Source organism: Corylus avellana, chromosome 1 (assembly GCF_965113065.1).
Source record: "Corylus avellana chromosome 1, dhCorAvel1.hap1.2, whole genome shotgun sequence".
Lineage (NCBI taxonomy): Eukaryota > Viridiplantae > Streptophyta > Magnoliopsida > Fagales > Betulaceae > Corylus > Corylus avellana.
Genome location: NC_142490.1, coordinates 3019291 through 3045135, shown reverse-complemented (window position 1 = coordinate 3045135; position 25845 = coordinate 3019291). Strand labels below are relative to the sequence as shown.

Below are 25845 nucleotides of genomic sequence, written 5' to 3'. Positions count from 1 at the left end.
TCAACCAATGTGTTGGAAGAAAAAAAAAAAAAAAAGTAGCTTTTTAAGTTCGTAATTAAGAAATAAACGATAAAGTTCATCAAACACTACTCATCGAGAGAGGAGACCAGTCAACGCCCAGACAAATCTAAACATGAGTACTGCACTCAAAGAGATCGCAGGAGAGAAGAATTATATATATATATATATATATATATAACCAATTAACCATATATGAGAAAGTGCAAGTGCAGAACAAACAATTCTCTGAGTGAATTCATTTGGGTTTCCTTTTTTCTTCTGAAAATCTGACAGAAAATTTTCTACCGGTACAAATTTACACCACCCATGTGAAAGTTCTACTATTGCGGCGGCACAAAGTAGCTCAAATCTTGAAAAGCAGAATCCTGTGGCGGCTGCGGCAATCCTTGTTGGCAACCTTCATAGTCAGAAACCAAAGGAGGATAAACTAAAGAACTTATATCTCCCCAGCCGGTGCTTTCGCCGGAGCTAGTCGTGCCGGTGCTAGCATTGACGATGTCGGCCATTCCATAAAACTCTTCCAACCCATCAATTTGTTGTGGGTTGTGATCATATCCCAATTCACAAAGCTCGCTTGGGAGATTTTCAAGCCCCGGAAACATGTTTGGCAATTGAATAGAATTCATGGCTGCCGAAGAATTAGTAAGCATACTACTACTCATCGAGTTCACATATAGTTGATCTTGTGGCGAGGAAATAATATTAATGGGGTATTGAAAGTTAGTGTTTGGCTGCTGTGCAAGTTTCATCAGCAAACCCCTAAGATTTGCTTCTTCCGGATCTGTAGGCCAGTACGGGCTGATCTGGTTCATGACAGCTGGAGCCATAAACGCCTCACAGCTCTCTCTCTTCATCTCTTGCTTAATTAGGCTGTTGCCTCGCCGAGTCGCCGCCTGAGCCTGTTGCTCTTTCCGCTGCTTCCCAAGGAGCTTCTTCTTCAGCCTTGTGTTCCAGTAGTTTTTTATATCGTTATCAGTTCTCCCTGGTAATTGCCCTGCGATGATGGACCACCTATATATATATACTCGTGAGTATGTAGATGAATTTCTTGCAGAGAAAAGGGTTATAAGAGTAATTAATAATTACCTGCTTCCAATACTTATATAGAGGCTACAAATAATGTTATCTTCTTCCTCTGAAAACCCCCCGTGCTTAATGTTTGGGCGGAGATAATTCAGCCATCTAAGGCGGCAGCTCTTCCCGCATCTCTTAAGGCCTGATCATCATCAACAAGAAAAGACAAGGCATGATGATAAATATGCAAATTTGAATTTGAATTTACAAAAAGAGAGGGGTGAAAAAATAATATATATACCTATCTTCTGGGGCAAGGCAATCCAGTTGCCGCCAGTGCCATGCTGCTCGATGTAAGACTTGAGTGTGGCATCTTCCTCGGGCGACCATGGTCCTTTCTTGACGTTTGCTTTGTCACAGCAAGGAGCTCTCCCCATGTTTGTTTTTCTTTGTAAATGAGAGGTTCTAAAGTAATCTTCAAATCCCTTTATTATTAGCCCCTAGATGATAGTGATAATGATAATGATAATGATGATAATGTAATATATATATATATATATATATAATAGAGAGAGAGAGAGAGAGAAGAGGGAGACTATAATGGCTGGAGGAGGGCAGACATGGAAGTGGTCACAGGATTTCAAAAAGGGTAATGGAAAAGATGAACCTTTATGAATAAAATAATAATGATAATAAAAATAAAAAATAAAAATTGGAAATGCCAGAATAGGAGACCAGGGTTTTTCTCATTTGTCTTTCATAATCATCCAGAATCTAGCTAGCTATAACATATGTCCGCCATCCTCCTTGACTGACTCTCTCTCCTCCCTTATCAAGGTGATCTGCTACAGCCTAATTTCTTCTCTGACGATCATGATAGTTCTATAAGTGGACCCGGCTACAACGTTAAGCTAGATATCATACATCACCTCTAGTTGAATGGTTCCTCAGACATGCCTCTAGCATTTCTGTAGAGAATATTATGATATCATCATCAGTGTCCTACTAAGAAACGGCTCTCAAATTAAACCCACAAGTAGAGAGAAAATTGATTAATTAGCAAAGAAATATATTTAGTACTATATTTTTGCCAGATATAGTTTGTGATAATTAAAATATATATAACAATATTGTCTAAGAGTAATGCTAAGTATCATTTTTTTATCCTCCTAAAGATGATGTGACTTTTAAAATCACCATTAAATTTTAGATGAATCATATTTAAATTTTAATCAAATGGTGATTTTGAAAGTCACATCAACTTTAAAAAAATTTAAAAAAAATAAAAAGATGATACTTAATATTATTCCTTTTATATATATATATATATATGTTAAGTTGTCGCATGTCTTAGTCTTATCAATCATGAACCATTATGATCCATGAGTAGTCTCGAGATGCCACTTCAAAGTTGTAACAACGAAGGTGAACCTTCTGATCATAATTAAGAGGCTGCTGGCTGGGTCAATTAGTACGTATTGCAATCGTGGGGAATGATGAGAGATTTTTTCGTTATGGTAGGTTACCAAATGGGCACCGTGATATTAAAGGGAGTGTAGCGCTGGATGGCTTGAATGTATCGCCAAATTAAAAATGAATTATTGCAGAAAGTTTCAAATTACAGCAACAATAATAGAGGGCTTTTAGATAATTAACAAATAGTATATATATAAGCAAGGCATGGCCTAGTTGAAGTTTCAACTATAGATTGCTCCTTCAAGGCAAAAGGCTTATGGGTGTAACCAATTATGCTAATCACACATGTCATTTGGGACCCAAAATCATATAAATAAATAAAAGACATGATCGAAGATATATGCAACGTATGAGTTTGCCAGTAGCAATCAAGAACGAGAAACCCAGTGTCACGTCAATCACGTCACAAAATTAGACCTTTTTTGTCTGTTTGTTGAGATTTCATAATAATCACAAATTACTTATTGGGAAAAGATAATAATAATAAAAAAATATATATATATATAACTAAAGTGGTATGAACGTTCAAAGAAAAATGCAGAGGCTGACTTGAATCTTGGGTGAATATATGTGTAAAAGTCAAAGCTGGCATTCTATATTAATGGTTGTTGATTTTTTTTTTCAGTGCTTAGATTTGTCTTCCACATATTTTTCACTGCGTTTTTTATATTTGGTTATAAAAGTAGACAAAGTAAGCGGGAGAAAGCAGTACACAACTTTTCAAACACGGATGGAAGGAAATGGTCTTCTTGGTAGGCCATGCTCTCTCTGTCTCTCTCTTCTCCAAGAATTGTGTGTTTTTTCCTTCCTTTTGCTTATTTGCTTCTCACTTTGAAAGTCTTTGGAAGGGTGTCCTAATTACAGCTCATGCCCACTTTTTTTCTCAAGCTGCTTTCACTTTTTTGAGTGTAACTTACCTAATCCTAAGCTTGGTAATTTGTAGGCCTAGTTAAGGGCGGAACTACCCTTAGCCTTCAGGATTTTTAGGTTGCCTTGAATTTTAAAAATGTCCAAATTAATTATTGGATTTTTTTTCTTTTAACAATGATTAATCCAAGAGTTAATGAATGGCTTGCTTGGGATTGCGTTGAGATAAAAGTATTTTTAACACTCAAAAAGTCCGTTTAAAGAAAAAAGTACTTGTTTGATAAAAAAAAATTAAAAACGCTTTTAAGAATCTAAAAAGTCAAAGAATTGTCAAAAGACACTTTTGGCAAAAGCTTAAAAATGAAGCTTTTACCCAAAAGCTCTTTTTGACTTAAAAACTCTATTTCTCAAACGAAATCTCAAACAGATTCTAAGCATGTCACGTCAGCTTTTGAATGAATATTAAATAGAATTTCTCAAACTTTATTTTACTCTAGATTTTGCTCTTTAAAAGGAAAGAAATTTAAATTAAACCCTAGCCTAATTACCCTAGCCGCCCATATGGAAAAATATGCTACAACTTACCCATAAATCCCCTATCTTGAACCTAATAAAAAATTATTATTGGAAGAGAAATCAAATAATTAAGGGTGATTGAGAGTACTAGTCAAACACCCCACTATGGAAAAGGATTTGTTAGACTGGCAAGCAAATTAAAAGTTTGGGTTAAATCTTTTACAGGCAGATATGGTTTAACGCGAAATCAAACAGACCCTTCGATTTTTAAAAGTATCGCACATCATGGTACTTGTAGATAAGCAGCTCGTCCTTCTGTCCAATAACCTAAGCCTAACGGGCCATGGGCTTTACATTAATCAGTACAAGGGAGCAAAGACATTTAAAAGATTGAAGGAAATGCATTTTAAATCATGTGTGGAAAATGGACGTTCGTTCAAGAACTGTCGGCAACATATATATGAAGCATGCTAGTACTGTTTCACAAAAGAAAACAAAGTTCGACAATATTTTTCATTCACCAAGTATTCTACTCCTCACAGTACATATAAGGACCGACGTGGTTGACTAATCTGTCGCAAGACAGGTTTTTGCCTCTCCTTGCCCTGCAGTTACCTTTCTTTGCCTTTCTGCTTGTTGCCTCTCCGTCACTCCATCTCTCTCGCCTTCTCACAACCCCAACCACCATATCGATCCTTCTATTATTATTATTATTTGTTTTTATTGTACGGTAATCAAGAATTAAATCTGTGATGTCAAACCATGGGCTTCATCAAACTATCAACTCAATCGGAGCAGAAAACCTTCTTGTGCTGAAAACATGCGCGACACTGCAGGGGTGAAAAGACATAATCGTGTTGAAAATTTCAGAACATCTAGAAACATATATATATATTTTAATAAGATCACCAAAGAATTAACGTCAGAGACTACGTCCTTTCTTGTTGCTAAGGGAGTTGGACCAGGATAAAAATACTTAAAACTGAAATAATGCTCAATCTGCTTCTCAGATAAGGAAGAAAGAATAAATAATGCTCGTTATTGGTCATGTTGTTTGCACATAATTGTCACATTTTACAGCTATCTTGATAGTTAAAAAGAGAAGGTTTATGTGGGCATCCTTAACAAATCACGTAGAAAAATACCAACAAAAAAAAAAAGATGTATGTTTAAGAATATTGTTTGGGGTGGGGGAATTGAAATGATGTATGAAAAATGAGTTTGTACACTCAATTATGTGGGAAAAGTAGTTGTGTACCCTAAGCATGAGTATGCTCTCATGCTTTGTGACCGAAAGAAAAAAGCATTCCCATAATTGACCGAAACCAAATCGTTTCTAAGAAGAAAGTGATTGAGCCTTTATTATCATCTTAATATATATATGCGTTTATTATTCTCTAAAGTTAAGTCAGCCACGCGGTTTCTTCTTCCTTTCGCTGATTCTAGAAATGTGTGAAACAAGGTGAAAGGTCAAAGAACAAAGACAAGCCAAAAGGAGATAAAGATTTTGACGATTCTGTTTTAAAATTATATTGATACATTAAGGTAATACCGTAATAGGACGGAAAGCGATAAAAATGATTGATCGAAAAGTAATGTTTTTCAATTTGTTAAACAACACACAGGTTGATAATGAAAATTCAATTGTTATTGAACTCAAAAATTGCTATCTTCACACGATTATAACCTTCTTATAACAATTATACGAGCTTATAAAGAACTCGGAAGGAATGGAATTAGTTTGTTGCCAAAATTAGAAGATTGTTCAAATTATTTTGCATTAGACGTACATACTCGAACCAACTTCGAGCGGATATTTAAGGCCTGTTTGGGATTGCGTTTGAGAGGCTTAAAAGTGCTTTTAACACTCAAAAAGCCTGTTTAAGGATTCAAAAGACCTAAAAATTGCCAAAAAAACACTTTTGGCAAAAGTTTAAAAATGAAGTTTTTTGCCCAGAAGCTCTTTTTGACTTAAAAGCTCTATTTTTCAAACGCAATCTCAAATAGGTTCTTAGTAAAGCATTCAAAGGACATACAACTTTCCCACTACATTCATTTCAAATAAGCCTGGCCCAATTAAAAGTGGGCTTAGTAACCAAAATGGGTCCTATAACAAAATTACAACGGGAAATGAACTATTTCTCAAAAAGCACCATAAAACCTCTCGTTTGCCAGAGATAATATATATACCCAAACGTGGGGTTACAAGTGGGATTGATGTTCCATTTTATAGTTAAAATTTTATTTTATTTTTATATTTAACAGTGTAAAGAGTGGTATCATATTGTTATATATACATCATGGCATCACGACCACGTCTGTCCTAGCTTCTCCACCACGTCCGTAATTAAATGACATAATTTCATGCGTACGGTGAATGGGCAGTTTTTGGCAAACACTTTTGACTACTAACCTTGTTATGTATTGTTTGCCTCCCCCTCCGCAAACAAAACTTTGTAGTTATGGTTTAAATCTACAACTTTCTTGCTTTTGCCATTTTGGTTATGGCTCTGCTTGACATGATGAACATATTCCTGAGCACCTACCCACGAAAATACAGATTAATTTCTCTTAGTTTCTCACTCTTAAGCTATTTTTTGCAAACCGTTTTGGGTACTAACCTAGTAATCTCGTAGTTATGGTCCAGAGAATAAGAAAGAGTAGTCCCTAGAATACTTCTAACTTTCTGATCTTCTCTTCTTAACTGTTCTTGGGTAAGCCCTTGGCTTTTGATAAAAGAGGCAAGCCACGACCTCCAGATCTCCTTGTTAGGCGCAAGCTTGGTCCAGTGGGCACATGAAGAACTTTTCTTATCCCATGTTTTCCAATAAAGGGATGCATTATCACGACGATCTTCATCAGTATAGCCAAGAAAAATCGATCAAATGCGTGTTGTGGTGATGGAGAGAAGGCGTTGGGCTGGTGTGATACTTAAGGCCCACGCTATGATCAACATTTAAAAAAATAAATAAATAAAATAAACCTATTAACATACATCGCTGTAATTGGTATTTTTCTTTAACGTCAGCCACAACAAAAATAAAATAATGGAGCATGCTCTCCAGATGCCCGAGGGTTGCAAAAGGTTCGTAAGCATTCACATGGGTTAGCCTAAATGCATTTTTTTTAAACAACTATTTAACAAAACAAAACAACCCAATTATTTCTCCTTTTTGGAAATAGTGATAATAAAAAAATATATTTTAAATAAAATAGTTAAAGTAAATAGCTAAAATATTGAATCGATAAAAGTGCTTTTAAAAAGTGGGTGACTAAAATTATTTTATTTTATTTTATTTTAAAAAAAAAGGTTTTATTTTAACTAAATTTTAGCTAAAGAGCGGGATGTGAATGGTTCAAGAGTCTGTTGACACTAGAAGTCGCAAGACTAACACAGCGCATCTTTTTAAGAAGCTAAGCTAGCTTCAAAAATAAGAAAATTGCAAATTATAGCCTTTGCTCTCATGACATCGAATAACAAGATGCTTTTTACTTTACTAAGGATTATGAACATCTTATCTTACAAACGAGAAACACCCCAAATGAGTCAGCGTTAGTCCAATATTTTATAAGGCTCAAAAAGTGTCTTTTAACTTATTTTTCATTTGTTTCATATGCTTCAGGGCAGAATAGGGAGAGGAAAAAAAACACTGCATGTAAGCGAATCGGATGAATACAATTTTCTGTCTCTTTCAGTAGTCACGAACACACATTAACTTAGAAATAACTCCATCGTGCAAAACTTTTAAAGATCACTAGATACCAAAGCAAACTTGACAATTTCTTGCCTCTAAAGACGTTACAAACTAGATATGTTTATTTGAAAATACCTACCTTAGTTCAACAGTCCAATCCATCTTGTCTTCTATAAGTCCCATCTGCAGTCTGGTAAGCACAGAGTAGAGTTGTTGTGACACAACACCAACACCACCATCTCTATAAGACACCCTGCAAAAAGAAAAGACTACAATTAAGTGCCATTTGTTTCACTTTACAGCCATTTAATTCATAGTTCTTAAAAGTAAAATGGATGCTCCTACTTGAGCAACAATATGAAACAGAGTAATTTGATTCAAGTTTAAGGCAAGTAACTATAAGTACAAAAAAATGCCAAACAAACTTAATGCAGTAAGAAAAGGCATAGCGGCAAATGACATGAGCCAGAGAGCAAAACAGCCAAGGGATTCATGTAGTGAGCGCCAAGTAGCCAAAACTTAAGGCTGCAGAGTTCACCAGAGGTTCAACCCATGTTGCATAAAAATTTGAAAAATTCAGTGACTTCCCAAAAACAAACAGCACGAATTGATTATCTGATGTCGCTAGAGCAAATGCCTACTGATATGTGTCACTGTAGATCCATATTTAAGTTGTGTTATGACTAGTCAAAAAGAATTCCATTTGCATTAGCCTCTACAGCCACTAATCTAAATTTCCAGCTTGACAAGTTTAAAGCATACATTGACAAATGACTCCAAAAAGTTAGGCTGTAGAATAATATTCACCATTTCTCAACCATTGATTTGATCATGTTACAATAAGCATCATGTTTTTTGGAATTTACATCTGTATGACATACTTCATCAATAAGTTTGTTAGTTCCACCATATGTTGTTATTAGCACAAGCTCATATGAGAATGAAATCATTGTTCATTTTAATTATTAGTGAGACCAAACTATGATTAGGACTATAATTTGTGAAATATGGGGGTCAATCGTTTATTTTATATATTAGTACCTTTTACCCATATAAGTGATGCTGCCCACAGGTGATACAACCACAGCTGTTCCCGTACAAAAAACTTCATCAGCATCAAGCAATTCATCTACTGCCACATGACGTTCCTCAACCTGCAAGTTATTTTACAGTAGTAATCGGGTAGGTGGAGAAAAGCTACATACTGTGGAACTAAAAGACTGATGCAAGTGCAACACATTCAGGATTTAAAGAAATATCAATGATTTGTAAGTTATGTAACCAGCAATGACAACTAAAAACTAATTAAGATATCCCTCCTAGAGGTCCAAGTGAAGTTCGCATTATATTATTCCACCAGTATGGATAGACAAGGGACAATAATTCACAAATTGGAGGTTTTCCTCTCTACGACAAACCAGATGACTACCTTGTACTAGGCACTGGAATCTGATAAAGATGGGTTGGGAAGAAAATAATTATCTCGTAAAATGAAAACAAGATTTCAGGGGAAACCAGAAAAAAAATCACAGTGCAGACAGGTGGAGCAAATGTCATAATGTCAGTGTGTGAAATAAGGTCTATTATCAGGGCTTCCTCTCTATATGGAAGCATGTAAACATGCTTATTGGATCAGAAAGAGGCACTATAATCAAAGTTATCCCAGCTCAACTTGGATATTGAAAAAAGTGGATTTGTCACCCTAGATACTTTTCACCTCAGCAAGCCTCGATTACTAAGAGAGAGCATAACACTCCACCTAAAGTGATATACCAAGGAGATGAGCAGGGAAAGGAAAAGACATGATTAGATTGGAAACACTATAGAATACGTCATTCATAAAGATGACTTTCTGGCCCAAGTAAATATTGTCTGCATGAACACATATTTGAGAGCCACAATCTTTGGAATAAAAAAAATCAATTGTAGGTTGTTTTTTTTTTTTTTTTTTTCATATTGGCAGATCCAGTTAGTAAAGAATGTAGACAGGCTCAATAACAAACGAAAAATGAGTAAGTTATATCTCTAGTATCAAACGCTCATCAACGGTGTCCAAGATATTAAATAAGTACCTGAAACCCTTGGCTACGAGCAACATCAATTATACTCTTTCGAGTAATGCCAGGTAGAATAGTCCCTTTTATCGCAGGTGTGAAGATAACATTATCCTACAAGAACATAAAAATGAGAATATTTCAGCTGTGGCCACCTCAAATGACATGCTTCTTCTACACAGTTCAGATGCCTTGAAGCATTATGATTAGCCTTGCAGTTGCTTTTCTATCCATTAGGGTGCATGTTTCACGAAAATCAGATAAGATAGATGCAAATTTCTGCAAATAAGAAGTGATATTCAATGATTCTTCTTACTTTTCCCCATCAATCAGCATTGATCTTTGAAATGATATTCAATGATTCCTCTTTCTTTTCCTCATCAATCAGCAATGACACAGATCATAATTACAAAAGGTAATAGCTACACTAAAGCCCAGCGTAGTCATTAATCATCATACCTTTACAACAAAAATGTTGCAAGAGGAAACCTCCTCCAGATATCTTTTGTTGACACAATCAAGGTACAGCACATCCGAGTAGCCTTTGGCTTTTGCAGCAGATTGCGCCTTCAGAACCTACAAATATTTTTTTATTGATAAAAGAGATAATTCACTTGCTCCAAATTGCCTGAGCTTCACAAATCAGATAAGTAATGGCTCGTAAAGGGTAATTAATTAATTCAACCAAAACATTGGGAGATGGCTTGTACAGTGTTTAGTCAGGTCAAAATTCTCAAATTGAAAGGAAAAAAGAACCTGCAATTTTCATTGGCCCATTCCTAAGCACAATGAAGCCCTCTTAGACAAATTATAGCTTTCAACCAGAATTATCGCACATAAAATAAAAAATAAATAAAAAAATAAAAAATCATATAAGAACTAAATTTACAAATACTGCTTTTGGATCCTAGATGTATCATAATTTCCTTTTTCTTTTTGGAAAGTTACACATGCACCCCATGGGTCATGAATCAACGACCTCCCTTTTCATCTTGTTCTTGTAAGGGGAAGGTACCAATTGAGGTAGAATTCAATGGCCTTGACAAATTATGAAATTACAGAAAATAGTGCTGAAAGCATGCAACCATATAAACTTTGGTGAGATAAAAATTAAAAATTAAAATAAAATAAAATAAAAACAAAACAAAAAGTCTCAGCACAGATACAAGCATATACGAACTAAACAAGCACTTGCATGGTCAACTTACTGCAGCATAGTTTCCAATGGTCTTTACACCTCCAGTACCACCAGGAGTTGCACGGTGCAGTTCATGTTCAACAACCAGATGTATTGGTGCCACACCTTCCTGGCATCAAACATATAAAACATATTACACTCAATAACTGCAGTACAGGAATGCACCAAAACCATCGACACAAAACAAAATACAAAAGAGATACCAGGATGGAGTAATCAAGAAACAAATGATAACATTTCTAAACAAAAAGAAAAGATTGAATATGAAGCCCAAGATAAATAAAGAAAGAAAACCATGCACAAAAAATAAAGCAAAGTACTACTACAATATTTCAAATGAAGCAGGCCCCTAGTTTCCAAAAAGTGCTAAAAATAATAATCACCATATTTCAAATCCAAAGCTAAAATGAGAAGCCTCTTCAACTCCATAGTTCTGTTTTAACAAAAACAGAGAAATGGAACAGCCTGGCTAACATTTGATGCTAGCACCATTTGAGAATATTTCAGAGCAGAAATAAGCCAATAGTTCATGAGGAAAAAAAATAAAGAACATTTAAGTCATGGTACATCTTTACAGCATTATGCATCCCAAAAGCAGATAATTGCAAAGATACTTAAAAAAAGGGGTTAAGACATCATATTTAAAGTGGCAACAATATAGAATGGATATCAATATGCAAGGGAAGATTAAAAACCTTAAAATAGTTTCCAACAGGTGAGACATAAATCAGAAAGGTATACTCTGGAGCAGGTGCAAGACCAAGAACAGCTCCACTCCCCATTAGCAATGGCCTGATGTATAAGGAACCTTTACCTGGAGGTGGAACCTGAAACGAGACAAAAAAGATTTACCAATCTGACATGTACTGCCAATCACTAACAAAAAGGCTATACTGCAAGATTATTCAGGTATGCTACCCAACGTCTGTTTGCTAAAACAGTAGCCTTTACAGCTTCCACAAACTGTTCAACTGTTGGTGATGGCATGCACATCCGCTCTGCACCCGACCTCATCCGCAGTGCATTTTCCTCGGGACGAAACAGTAGAATATTACCATCTTCTTTCCTGTAGGCTTTCAAGCCTTCAAATAATCCCTAGAGACACAATAAAATAAAAAGCCATATAAAAGGAAAATAAGTACGATCCTAAGGACAAACCATGATAAAGCCTCCATTGATATGCATACACACACACACACACACAAAGTGTCCATGAATTTGATGTCTATCTAGCTAGTCCAAGATTGGAATTATCAAAATCTTCATTCAGTAGTATAATTCAAACTCCTGTAATCCCCTCTTCTTTCAATTCTTTCAGTTCAAGTTTGACTTCCTTTGAATTCTGGAATCAATCTCACTCTCTAGGATTCCCATAAGGTGGTGTCCCATATGGATCATATTTACAAGTTCTAGAACCCCTCTAGGATTCCCAGACAATCTCTCCTCCTCACTCTCTTCCTCACCAGGCCACTTCTCTCTCCCCAAAATCTGACCACTCCTCTCTCTCCCTCACACCCATCAAAGACAAGCACTGCCACTAGCAACCCCCACCTGAAACCTCAACCTGGCAATCCCTTTAACGACTTCGATTGCTGGATTTCAGTTAGCTCATCAGAAAATCAAACTCTGGCCCCTTTTAACTTTTGGTGAATCTATTATATGAGTTGTGTGATAGGGAGTCGAAGAAGTGGATTCGCTTCCGGGTTTTGGACTCAATCCATAGTAACGCATCCTATTTTCTCTATCAGTGTGATTACAAGCTCTCTTCTACATTTTGTTGCTTCTTTCTATAGATTTACCTTTGGGTTTTTTTTATATTTTCAATTTCTGGTTTTTGCACTGGTTGAGTGGCAGAGAAAGAGAGAAGAATTGATGATTGTTTCTTTTTGGGGTATGGAGAATGCAAGCATAAAAATAGTAAAGACAGTACTATCTGTGGAGTAGGATTGATGGTGGGAGCATGCATATATACATGTGTTTTTCTAATGAAAGACTTACTATATTATTTGTTAAATTTCAATTTCTTTTTTTCTCTTTTTTTCTTTTATGCTATGTAAACAAATCTTAATTTCTATTAAGCTATTTGTCAACTCATTATTACTATGTTATATCCGTACCTAGTTATAAGGCTAAATGAAATAATGAAGGCATTCACCCATCTGAAGGGAGGATTTAGGGATAAGAATATGCATGTGAATTCCACTAAAAAAATGCATGAGGATTTAGGTTGCATTCAATCCATTGGATGCAGGTCCTCGAGATGTTGGGAGAACCAATGTATATGTAATATTTGGCTAAGATCTCTAGTTTATGAACTATGTGTGTTTTTTTAAATGGTATTGTTATAATATTGAAAGGTTGAACAACGCTAGGTGTTTACGCTATGTTTTAGCCTTTTGTGTTTGAGTTTATGTAATGCTATTATTATCTTTTTCTTTGTCCTAGTTTGATTTTAAGTTTATTGAAAATAATATTATTAATATTTTTAAGCAAAAATAAATACTACTCCATCCAAAAATAGATAGAAGTGAGCAAATAACGAGCATTTTAATGAAACAAAATAAACATAACCATCTTCCTAAAATGGCCTTTGGTGAATTAAAAAATGTGGGTTCAAATTTAAAGGTAATATGTTTGGAAATTCCCATATATTTTGGATAAGCCCAAAAAGAAAAGCAACACATCTCGAACAGGGACATTTTTGGGGAAAAAGTAATTCTTTCAGAATTTCTAGTAATAACACAAGCATTAGAGATTCATAATCTCAAAAATCTTATTGATTTCTTTTCAAATCAAATGTGGGGTATCAGTGTATCACTACATCCCCAATATTCAAATTCTCAAGCATCACATTCCCAAGAATCTGAATATCAAAGAACATATTGGATTCGTCAAATCAAACGCCACTTAATATTTTAAGAAACCATTGGTAAAATTCCCTAACTAAATTTTTAAATGTGGATAAAGAGCAAGTATGCATCGTTACATACATGCATGTAAATTGAAGAGAAATGCACCCCAAATACCAGTGACATTAAAGTTCTACAATCAACATTCAAAGGACCAAAGAAAATGGCCCCAAATACCAGACTATCAAACAACAAAAACCAAATTACATTTAAATGATTGTGTACCTCATACAAACTTAGAGCAAGTCAAACAAAAATTAACACAAATTTCAAAATTCCAGTCAATGTTTGCATTACTAGTTACACTAAATTCTGGAACTAATACAATATTTTTTATAAGTAATTCAATCTCATTAAAAGTGCAGAGGGCACAATTCTAGTACACATGAAGTATATGAGAAAACCCCTTTATATGGAAAAGAAAAAACAAAAATCCAAAAACACAAAAATTAGAAAATAACTGATTATGGAACGCTGATGCCCATGTGTAGAGGGATTGGAACAGCATATGAAGGTTTAAAATCTAACCTGCCCATAATTCAAGACTCCTGCTGATGGGTTCATTTCAATGTTCCCAAAACGCTGTAATTCACCTTTAGAGAATTCACCACCTCGAGCACATTTCATGGTGTACATATAATCAGTAGGAAGAAATGAAAAGCCAAGGCTGTCCCAGTCAATGTCAGCTAATTCGGTTGTTTCACTGCCATTGTTCAACAAAAAGCATGTCAATGACCAAAAACAAGTCTATCCGGAATGCAGTATACATGTTTAACCATTATGTTCTTCCTCATAGACAAAGAGCGAGATCCAGAGAGATAGGCGATGTAGCTAATGTGAATCTACCTTATGGGTTGCAAGATAACTCGTGTGTGTGTGTGTGTGTGCTCACAGGATGGCCTATCACGTCCTGTCAAGATGAAAAGATTAAGCCCATTACACACTAAACCACCGTTACTATGCAAGAGTGCATCTATTTGTTAAATTATATTTAAAAAGGCCGAAAACTCAGAAACTAGAACATCACATGAAAACTTAAATGGCCAAATTAATCCAGAGATTAACTTTGTTTTCAGAACAATACAACCCGAGAATCGTGATTCAGTTTTGAAATTAAATAATCATGATGTCCAAATCAAAAGTAAATAATGAATCAACAAAAACAATATACAAACCTGTAAGTTTCAGACAAAACGGCATCAAGCCTAGAGGGAGAAGCCGCTCGAAGAGCACCAAGAGGAAACTGCTTCTGCAGCTGAAAACAATTTTCACAGTGAACCGAAAATCAAAATCATTTAAGATAAAATCAAGCAGCGAATGATTCGAAATTGAGAGTGAAAATGAAGAGGAAATGAAATATGCAACAATAATACCTTGAGAGATGACGGCGAGGAACGTGGTTTGACGGCGAAGGGGAAGGAAGGGAGAGGAGTGGAGGGGTTGCGCCGGGAGGCGCTTAGTAGTTGATTTGGCTGAAGCCCTGCCAAGACGGCGCTTCTCTCCATTCTGCTATCTCTCTCCCTCTCTCTGTGTGCGCGTCTCTCTCTCTCTCTCTCTCTCTCTCTCTGTGTGTGGAACTCCACGCACGCAACACTGACTAATGCTCTCCCATTCAGAGTCTTACTTAATAACCTAGACCGGAATCTACGCGCGTGAATAATCCTTGATCTGTTTCCAAAAATATAACTGTTTGTATCTTTTTATTTTATTTTATTTCAATTTTGTGAATATGACGGTTAATCGATTTTAATAGAGTCTAACGTGGATACAAACTAGACTACCAAAACTGAAAAATTTGATTGATGTACGACATTTTAATTAGATGGTTAAATTAAATTAATCCCTCTAACAAAAGGTTTGACTGAAAGCTATTGCAGCGACGTAAGAAGTCGGCTACAATATAAAACGTATTAAAAAATCTCTACTCCATGCTGGGAAGCCCAATTGAAAGATTGCCGTACAGGACAAAAGGATAATGCCATCCCTGGGTGGATCAAGACTCTGACCGAGTTAACGCTCTCATGGAAATCCTTAATCCTTATCAATAAACAGTTTAATCCCTCCGAACCATTATGAGAACCATAGGCTGTTATGTTCGTTAACTTGCTTGAATAAGCTTTGCACGCCCACCTCTATCAGATTTTTTTTTTTTTTTTTTTTTTGAAATTCACCTCTTATCAGATTTGGATGGTCCTACAGTTGCTCCTTTTAGTGAGGATGGGCAGCCACTCTAATTTTTATTAAAATAATGAATTAACTTCTGCCCTTATAAAAGTTAATATATCTACTTTGTCAAAATATTCTTACAAAAAGTGTGACATGTTTTATAAATAAAACAATATATATATTGTATTTTAAATTATTTATTAATGTATTTAAGAATAATAAAGACTTCAAACTAAAAAGAGAAAAAATAATAGAGCAGGACAGGTAGGCTACCATTATAATATACATTTACTGTCGTCCCACTACAGTGAAGTGTCCTTGTCCTTCTTTGGACAAACATCTACACCAATTGTTTGTGAAAAATAATGCTATTTAATACTCTTATTCAATTGAATAATTTGATACTAAAAATAAACCTCTAGAACAGCATTTTTAAAGAGAATCTAATGCTAATTCAATGATTGATTTTTTCTACAACATCATCAGATGGTCATTATATGGCAATTGTATCTACTAAATATAATTATTAGTTAATGTTTTAAGGATGAGAACAAATACGTCACTAGAAGTGGAAATGCACACCAAATTACCCATAAAAAGAAAATGCACACATTCCCTAAAAACAAATACAAACCTCACTTGCTTACTACTTTCACAATGTATCCTCCTCATTTCACTTAATAAAAATTTAATACTGGTGTATCTAACAATATAAATAAAAGACAAAGATCCTATGACACTAAGGCATGCCGGCCTCTCCAATCTTTTTTTACTTCTAAATTTTTATCAGGAGAGGATCCTTGTCCAGCTATATATATATATGTGAACCGAATTCGTCAAGGATAACTTCACCTTTTTCACCTATTCTCTGCACGCTTGAAAAGAAAGAAAGGCAAAAGATAAAAAAATGTATGATGCCTTCACATTGGTAATGGTACCGGTTTCAACAATTCGAGGACTTAAAAATTGCCCCCCAACAAGAACTACACTACAATTCACCAAAAAGAGCAAAGCAGAAAACCCGAAAGCCATAAACGGAGACCATCACACAAAATGCTAAATTACCACCCCTTGGCAATACAAATATTGGCAACAATCACCTAACCTAAATGAAAACTACACAAACAAACCCGATAATAGATGCACAAACATTTACAAATTTCTCATAAGATCACCATGCGCAGATTCATTTACATATTCAGCCCACTCAAAGAGATGTCACCAGCCAAAACGACTTTAAAAGGAGTGAAGAAGACAGTATGTGCATTAATAAGTGAACAACAGGTGCATCCAACAAAAAGCCAGAAATCTTTTACTTATGTTTCGACCTTGTTCACTGTTGAATTTTGTCATCAACCTTTTCTTTATGATTTGGCAGGGCCATGATCTTCAACTTCCTGTTCACTCTTTTGGATGTATCACTTCAATCATGCTGCAAACCAGACATGCATAAGAAAAGAATAGAAAACATCAGTATAAATGGATAATTACTCAGCCATGCAATAACCACATCAAAGGTGAGCTTTGGTTTTTTAAGCCTATCAAGCGTTGGCTTATTTGACATAAATTAAGGACAACTGTGTTGAACGCCCTAAGAAAGTTTCACAGTACTCTCCTAGTTACACAAGCCATCAATCAAAGAAAGCGCATCATATAGGAGCAGTAAGATCAAGACATCAGCATGAACATAAAGGAGCAGAAACAAATCACAAATGACAAAAGCAGGCAAAATATCACAACCAGCTAGCCATGGAAGAAAAAGACTCATAGATTAAACAGTGTAGTGTTACAACTAAGAACATATACTTGCAATAACACTTGGAAAAGAAAATAATGAACATGAAACAGAAATTTCCGAGCAACCCAACAAAAATGAAACAATGTTAATAAAAGCTTAAAAAAAATCTGATAAATACCCACAAGCAAGAACATCAATACAGGTAAGATTTGTGAAAAAAGCAGTCACCTGACAATGCTCAGTAACTTGTCCAGAATTCTGCACTTCTTGTGGCTTTTCTGGTGCCTTAGGGCCACCACAGGGTAAGACACCGTTCTGTACATGTGAAGAATCTGCATGACCATTTATTCCTTCACCTGAAAGAATATCCTGCTCCGATTCCGCTACGGGATTCAACAAAGAGTCTAATTTGTCTTCATTTGTAAAGTTGTCAGTATCAGTTTTCTCATGAGTCACTTCTGAGATTTGTATGATTTTATCTATAACAACTACATTAGCCTCTTCAGCACCTTCTTGACTTCGAGAGGATGACAACAATACATGCTGATCCTCTGGAACATTTGGTTGGGAGGAAATAACACTGAAACCAAATAAAGAATATTTACCAGAAAGAAACAAATGATTTATTTTTACCGTTAAGAACTGGTAGTGTGTTCCAAATTATGCATTCAGAAATTTGAGAAACCAATACAAGCAAAAGCTTAATGTAAAAAATATAATTTAAAAGTTGTACCTCTCAGTATTGGTCCATTGAGCTGAAGTGCCATCTTCTTGTTGCCTCCTTTTCTTATTGTTTTGCCTTTGCTCTGGTTGTAAATGCACACCATCATTGGATATAGACTGTTTAACTCTTCTTTTCCTTCCAGCCAGAAGCCCTTGCTCAGAAACTGAAGGGGCACACTTTTCACTGGCATATTCCTTGATTTCAGATTCAAAATAATGTGTTGCTTTTATATCGGCACCTACAGGGGGCACTTCAACTATCACTTTTGGTTCACCAAGAGCATATCTTTCCTGCTGTCTCTCGCTTGAATTCTCTCCCACAAACTTTTGCCTCTTACTCGCATTTTCAAGGTCAGCTACCAAAGACCTTTCTTCATACTTCATCGAAGCCTTATCTGGAGAATGTTTGAATATTAATTCTGTACATCGTTTAATCCATGAGAAAGGAGTAGAGCTATGAGTAGAAGCACCATCCAGATTGTTCTTAGATGGAGAATTGAACCCATTGTCAATGTCAGCAACAATCTCTTTCTGCGAATCCTCAGCATTTTGTATAAGAGTTTGCTGCTTCAAAATTCTTTTTGCAGAAATTTTCCTCCTTGGTTCAGAATTTTGCAATTCAGCATCAGCAACAATATCTGAGGCAACTTTTAAATCCTGCAATTTCTTAAGGTCTTCAATCTGGGCAAGAATCTCTTCTCTATCAGCATGCAATAGCTCCCTTTGTTTTTTCAATTTCTCTCTTTGGACCTTAAGATCCTCAATGCAATTATTTAGCTCTGCCCACTCCTTGTTTCTTTGCTCACGTTCCAAATTTATCTCTATTCTCTCAGTTTCAAGCCTATTCATTTCTAAAGCGACCTGTTCCAACTCTTTCTCTGCTTTTACCTTGAGGGAGCTTATATAATGAAGTTCATTTTTCCTTTCTTGCTCAAAGGCTTTCTCCCTCTCCCTCAAATCACTCTCTAACTCTTCACGTCTTTTCTCAAAACAGTTCTCCAGTTCCCTCTTATGCATCTCAATATCCAGTAAGAAATCTGAGCGTTCTTGCTGCATCTTGCTGAACCACTCAGTACGGTCATGCACCATCTTATTCATAAAGTCTTCCCGCTCACGGCTAAGTGCCTCAACATCACGTTTATACTGATCTTGCATTTCAAGTTTTTCCAGTCTAAGGCTATCACGCTCATCCTTAATAAACTTGGAAAAGGCCAGTCTCTCTTCAGCAACACATTCCGCTTCCTTCCGTAGCTCTTCTCTTTTTTCATCAATTAACTCCCATTCAGCTTCAAACTTTGCCTTCTCTATTTTCAACTTATCTGAATCAGCGATAAGCTCTGTTTTTTGAGCCCTAACCATATCTATTTCTTCTTTAAGGTTCATCTCTAAAACTGATAACTCACTTGTTTCGGTTTTCATGGCCTCTAAATTTTCCTTTGCACAATCAACCAGCTTCTTTTTGTCATCCAATGAATCCAGCGACTCCTGAAGCTCTACTTTCATTTTGTTAATCACTTCTTTTTCTTCTTGCAAACAGGCTTTGTTCCGCTCAAACTCCTCCTCAGCAGCCCCTAGGCGTTTTTCTTTCTCATCAAGCTGATGCAATGTCTCTGCCACTTCTTTCTCCCTATCTTCCAATGCCCTTGACTGAACCTCCAAGTCATGTTCCTTCTCCAACATTTGGTCCTCCCGTTGCCTAAGATCCATCTCCTTCAACTCCCAAGCCCGTGTCTTAGTTTCAATTTCATCTTCAATCAATTTTCGCTTCATCTCCAGCTCAGCATCAAATTCTGACTTCCTTGTTCTCAAAGCATTTTCCTGGATGGCAATGACTTTTTGAACTTTGTCCTGTGTTGTCCGTCAAAAAAGAAATAAGAAAAATAGAGTAATAACTATGAAGGAGTTTAGGCTCCCCAGCAGTAAAAATATCTGTAAGTATTGGCTGAAAAGATACAAAGAAATCATCCATACTCATAACGGAGATAAAACCTAAGGTCTACTCGATACCATCTTTTGGTTTATGAATTTTTTAAGAGAAAAATTTCCAGATAAGACAAAACAACTCACAGATTCCTTGCTTGCAAGTTTTTCCTGTAAAATAAGTAGGTCTTGCTGTTCCTTGTTCAGCAAAGTTTCCCTTCTAATGACATCCTGAATATACACAAGAGAAACTAAATATTGGAGTTTCCCGCGGACAAAGTAAAAATCTTATTTACATCCAAATCAAATTAGGAATTAAAAATATAAACCTGCTCTCTTTTTGACAAGGAAGCCTCAGTCAGCACCAGATTGGATCTCTCTTCATTTAGAGCTCTGCGTTCCTTCTCAATATTCACATTTGAATCCTCTATCTCTTTTTCAAGTCGGTTTAGGTCCTGAGATCTACTAAAAATGTAATCCTCCCTTTGGTTTAGCAAAGCTTGTGCATCAAGTAACCTTTCATGTTCAAGCTGCAACGTTTTCTGCCTTTCACCTAAAGATTGCCTCTCAAGAATGATCTCCTTCTCTTTTTCATCACAACTACAACATAAAGACAACAAAAAGATTATAAAGCTACCTAGCCAGGTTTCTTGTCACAGATTTATACATCACAGGAGCAGCTCCTGAACAAATTGATGACCATTGTGTGACTATGGCGTTATATGAAAGACAAAATACAGAACTTTTGTGTGTGAACACAAGCTGACAACTCCTGGACTGTTTCACCGGTTAGTCCAGGCAAAAAGTAAGTTCACAAGAAGAGCAACCTCATGCTCTTGCATGCAGCTCTCTCTTAAACTTCTTTATAAACTAGTATGGAGAGCAAGCACACAAATCCACATATTAATACAAGGTTTGGCTACTAGAAACTTTACTAGCATGTCTTAGACAATCCAGTGAATTTAGCACGAAATTCAAAAAGAAACACTATTATGCAGTCTGCTTTCCAATCTTTTGTGATTTTTACTGCAACTTTGTTTTTGATTACAGATAAAAGAAGAGCTAATCGATCTCATGGCAAGAGGTGCTCTTCTAGCATTTTTCTTATGTACATATTCCTACTTGAACACATGCTGTTTGGAAAAATGCTTGTGGAAAATATATGATATAAATGAGTAGGACACATACTCAGACTTGAATGATACAATACGCCTCCTGAGATCATCTTCACGTGCTTCAACTTCCTGCAGTTTTCTTTCAGCAGCACGGTGATACCGACTAGCTTCTGCTTCTAAAGTTTCTGCTGCATGCAGCTTTGCCTCAGCCTCAGTAAATTTCTTGTGTGCATCCTCTACCATATTGCGCCCTTCATCCAATTTACTCTCAGCTGCAACCTTTATTTCAGCAGATTCTGCACGCATCTCATGCAAGGCCTTCTCGAGCTACAGTAATTTACCAAACAAACCCCAAGATAAGATAAAGAACAATGATAGGGTCATATGTGAAAGACACAATTTCTTTAATTTAAAGATGAGCACAATTGACAAAGCTTACGCTTGCTATACACTCATCCTTGACTCCTACAGTCTTCTTCAGACTCTCTTCTCGTCTCCTTGCCTCGGTTAAAGCAGATAGACGCACAGCTTGATCGCGCTTGTGCATTATTTCAGCTGTTTCTGCAGAAGCTTTTATCTGCTCATACTTGGAAGTTAACTCCTTTTTGTCCAATATAAGAAGGCCCATGTGGTGTTGGTGGTCAAACATCTACATAATGTTACTAGTCAGATATAGACTGAAAAGATCGATAAACTGGTATAGCTAGCACGCACCTCATGGTAGTACATACTATAATAATAGAGCCTACATACAGTGGTGAATTAAGTGCCAAAGCCATTAAAACTTTACCACCCAATGAATTTGCAAACAGGGTCAAATTGTACCTAAGATTAAACACAATTTTCTTACTCAATAACAAACAATCTTATAGGACTAGTAATATGAGCATAAGCTCTTTCACACTCATGGCCCCCAGATCACAAACAAGTATGGAAAAAATTAATAATATAATTAAAAACAAACAATAACAATACAGCATAAAATGAAATCATAAAATCAATGAAACATGTTAGAAAAACTGTCTGCAAAGAACAATGTGCATAATTTAAATGCTCCTAATAGCTCTTGCTGCACCAGCAACCCCCCCCCCCCCCCCCCCCCCCCCCCCCAATGAATCTTTGGTGGAGTTCATATTCTGCAACATCAACTAGCTATTACAAGCTAAGCCCAATACATGCACATACTACCAGTATGAAAATATTCTCTGATACCATATCTTCAAAATACAACATTATCAAATTTTTAAAGAAAAAAAAAATATTGCAAAACAAACTCTTCACCATGCACACATAGCAAAATCCTCCAGCAGAAGGAAACACTTCTTATACGTCAGAATTAAATATATACATCTCTCCCATATCTTATATAAATGAAACCATCAAGAGGCCAGATATCCAAATTCATCTTCTTCAAATCCAAAAAGTCAACCACTTACAAATTTATAGATTAAAAAATGTACATAGAGCCTATTTAGGATTGGGTTGGGAAATAGAACTTAAGCCTAAAGGCCTTAGCCTTGGTGGCATTCTCATTGGGTCTAAGGTTCAAATCATCTTGGGTGCAAACAATTCGTTGGGGCTAGACCTCCAACAAAACTGGAGTATTACCTGATATGTGTGGATAGAGCGCTTTGCATGGGCGCAAGGTTTATCTAATAGGAATGGGTACACAAAGTGGCCCTGCCTTGAATTGATTCCTCATCATAACCAAAAAAAAAAAAAAACAAACAAACAAACAAACAAAACCTATGTCTAAAGAAAAAGACTAAAAGAGCTTTTTAGAAACATCATCATTTTCAAGCTTCCCTCGAAACACAGTTAGGGCTTTTTCTAGAGCAAAAAAGTCCAAAAAAAAAAAAGCTTTTTAATTTTTTTACAAAACAGATCCATTTTTGCTTGCTGCAGCTTTTTACGTACTAAAAGCACTTTTTAAATTTATTAACACAATCTCAAACATGCTCATAAACTACCAACATTTCTATCAGCATTCATATGGAATCAACGAGAAACCATCATAAGTTACTCTTATCCTTACAAATAGAATTACAATAACTCTAAAAGAAATAAAAATGGAAACCCATATTACTTGAGATTCTCTGTCAAACAAAAGCCCATGTATATAAGCAACCACTCTAGCCTACAAAATTTAATTTCCTCCCAAAACTACGGTCACCGAGAACTATTATAATAACTTCTACATATGACATGCTAAAATCACTGATAGTTACTTTCCTTATCCTCATTATTATTAAACGTAGAAACCATACACTCAAACCATTTCTTTTGTAGGAATGATGAAAACAGATAATTATGGTAAAAGAAAAAAGAGTTCGAATTTGATCGTACATACTAAAAGAAGTGCACCACAAATCAAGATAGTGAATATTCAGTTCGATTAAGCCAAAGTCCTTCCTAACACTCTGGTTCAACAACTCAGCCACAATCTTCGCCCGGTTTTTCAAGTGATTCTCCTTTAACCCTCTATTTTTAGGACAACAAAGTATCAAGGAAATCGAAATTCAGCTCAACTAGTCCAAATAGTACGCGCACACTGGAAAAAAAGAATTCGATGATTCTGAAGCACTAAGCAACGAGTTCGAATTTCAAAAAATTTTGAAGCCTTTACACTATTGCGACGTTATCTCACTCACTAAGAAAACCTACAAGCTACATAGATCAAATAAAATTGCTAAAAGAAACACAGAACCAAAAATTGTACTGTTCCGAAAGAAATTCAAAAAAAACCACAACAATAAAATTTGATCGATCAAAAAAACAAGAAAGAAATGAAAATTAAAAACGAAGAAGAAAGAAGGAGATTTTGGCAAAATTAACAAACCTCAGCTTCAAGCTTTGCAATATAGGCTATGAGCGCAGCCTTGTCCCTCCGTTTGATTGACTCCTCATCGAACCCGGCCTGTTTGAGGCGCTTCCAGATCGCGTCGTCGCTGAGAGGGGTTTTCAAAACCCTAGAGCCAGGTGTTATCGACAAAGGCCGAGCGGAACTCGGAGTGATCGCGAGCCGTTCCGATTGCGGACTCGCCATCTCGGCCTCCGAAACCCTAAGATTCCCTCTCTTTCCTTTCCCTTTTGCGTTTCGGGTTCCTTGGCCACTCTTGACCTGTCACTCGCACTCCACGCTGGTCTTCTTGCTTTTTCACGCACTTGCTTTCTCTCACTCTCTGTGAACTCTGCGCGAGTAAAAGTCACCGACTACGCTTTTATTAATTAAGTAATTTCTGGCGTTGAAAGTGTTTTTACTAATATAAACTTAGAAAGAGTTTAAGCCCGAACTTGTGTGATAAGTACTGGACGGAACGACGTCGTTTAGACTCTTTAAGGGTTTGCTGAATGAAGTTTTGGGGGTTTAAAATTTAAATAGTTTAACCTGCGCGCCCTTTAGAAGGAAAGTCAACTCTCCACGTCAGCTTGACTTAAAGTTTTACTGAGGCCAACAAGGATAAGGATAGAAATTTCTTTTAAATTAGGTAGGTAGAAATTTCTTTCTAAATACAATTTAATTACTTGTTGTCTTTTAATGTGGGTAGTACATTTTTTTTTTTTTTTTTTTAACATGCTCAACACCAATTACTTATCTTTCCACTAAGGAAAAAAATTTAAAATTAGTCTATGTAATTTGTTTGATTTGTAATTAACTTCATGTACTATCAGAATAAATGTAAAGGTCTCTGAAATATGCTAAAAAAATAGTTTAGTCCTTACAGTCAGATTACGTTTATTGACTTAACAGATTCTAATAACGTTAGAGCCAATAAAATTGTGATACTTATCATATTTAAGTCAGTGTCACATTAATGGAACCTATTAAATTAGTAGACGAAATTTGACTGTGATGATTTAATTGTTTTTTTTTTTACATACTTCACGGACTTTTGAATTCATTTTAATACCACATGGAACTAATGATAAATCAGGTAAACTATAAGGACTAATTTTGCATTTTTTTTTCTTTTACTAATGTTGTGATGTTTTCTCACCCAAAGTTTTTTTTATAAAAAAAAAAAAAAAAAAATCTTTTTCACATGCCAGTTCGTAGTAAATTTATGTCCTTTCTTTCTCACTCAAACACACAGAATTCCAACAATCTCTCGCCTCCAGACCTTTCTCTGCTTTTTTGCTCACCTTTTTGGTTTTCAAACAAAAAGGTGTATTATTTCCCAACGCAATTAACATGATTGCTTACATCTCTCGAAGTATAAGGGATAGAAGTTTAAAATTTTCACTTTTTTTTTTGGGGGGGGTGGGTGGGGTTAAAATACTCAAAATGCCCCATTAAAAAAAAAGAAAAAAAAAAGTAGAAATTCAGAAAGGCCCAATCTTTTCCGATTAACTTATATTGATTTAATGTTATATATATATATATATATATATATATATATTATTATTATTATTGAATTGATATTCTAACAATT

At 35.7% G+C, this 25845-nt stretch overlaps 3 protein-coding genes across 3 annotated transcripts; all 3 read right to left on the bottom strand.

Moving 5' to 3' along the window:
- Positions 1-245: 245 nt before the first annotated feature.
- Positions 246-1526, bottom strand: LOC132172282 (uncharacterized). Its single transcript, XM_059583755.1, has 3 exons — positions 1337-1526; positions 1108-1237; positions 246-1032 (listed from the first exon to the last, which is right to left on the bottom strand). Exons 1-3 carry the CDS (start codon positions 1470-1472, stop codon positions 342-344), a joined length of 957 nt encoding a protein of 318 aa, XP_059439738.1. The 5' UTR covers positions 1473-1526; the 3' UTR covers positions 246-341.
- Positions 1527-7551: 6025 nt separating this feature from the next.
- Positions 7552-15314, bottom strand: LOC132171091 (branched-chain amino acid aminotransferase 2, chloroplastic). The gene is made up of 10 exons (XM_059582315.2): positions 15124-15314; positions 14926-15005; positions 14279-14453; positions 11760-11936; positions 11537-11668; positions 10852-10950; positions 10103-10219; positions 9662-9757; positions 8631-8743; positions 7552-7842 (listed from the first exon to the last, which is right to left on the bottom strand). The coding sequence occupies exons 1-10, from the start codon at positions 15253-15255 to the stop codon at positions 7725-7727; spliced, it is 1239 nt and encodes a 412-aa protein (XP_059438298.2). The 5' UTR covers positions 15256-15314; the 3' UTR covers positions 7552-7724.
- Positions 15315-16816: 1502 nt separating this feature from the next.
- Positions 16817-24591, bottom strand: LINC4 (crowded nuclei-like protein). The gene is made up of 8 exons (XM_059581346.2): positions 24252-24591; positions 21852-22061; positions 21486-21739; positions 20627-20897; positions 20445-20528; positions 18388-20225; positions 17883-18234; positions 16817-17348 (listed from the first exon to the last, which is right to left on the bottom strand). The coding sequence occupies exons 1-8, from the start codon at positions 24456-24458 to the stop codon at positions 17340-17342; spliced, it is 3225 nt and encodes a 1074-aa protein (XP_059437329.2). The 5' UTR covers positions 24459-24591; the 3' UTR covers positions 16817-17339.
- Between the last annotated feature and the right edge of the window lie 1254 nt (positions 24592-25845).

Excerpts from the sequence above, each read along its gene's own strand:
- LINC4 (XM_059581346.2), bottom strand. The coding sequence starts at position 24,458 with ATGGCGAGTCCGCAATCGGAACGGCTCGCGATCACTCCGAGTTCCGCT. Across the intron at positions 20,529-20,626 it reads CCTTGTCAAAAAGAGAGCAG|GATGTCATTAGAAGGGAAAC; the intron begins GTTTATATTTTT and ends GTGTATATTCAG. Across the intron at positions 20,226-20,444 it reads AACTTGCAAGCAAGGAATCT|GACAAAGTTCAAAAAGTCAT; the intron begins GTGAGTTGTTTT and ends CGGACAACACAG.
- LOC132171091 (XM_059582315.2), bottom strand. The coding sequence starts at position 15,255 with ATGGAGAGAAGCGCCGTCTTGGCAGGGCTTCAGCCAAATCAACTACTA. Across the intron at positions 15,006-15,123 it reads CCTCGCCGTCATCTCTCAAG|CTGCAGAAGCAGTTTCCTCT; the intron begins GTATTATTGTTG and ends AATTGTTTTCAG. Across the intron at positions 10,951-11,536 it reads CTGTTGGAAACTATTTTAAG|GAAGGTGTGGCACCAATACA; the intron begins GTTTTTAATCTT and ends GTTTGATGCCAG.
- LOC132172282 (XM_059583755.1), bottom strand. The coding sequence starts at position 1,472 with ATGGGGAGAGCTCCTTGCTGTGACAAAGCAAACGTCAAGAAAGGACCA. Across the intron at positions 1,238-1,336 it reads TGCCTTGCCCCAGAAGATAG|GCCTTAAGAGATGCGGGAAG; the intron begins GTATATATATTA and ends GATGATGATCAG. Across the intron at positions 1,033-1,107 it reads TATATAAGTATTGGAAGCAG|GTGGTCCATCATCGCAGGGC; the intron begins GTAATTATTAAT and ends ATATATATATAG.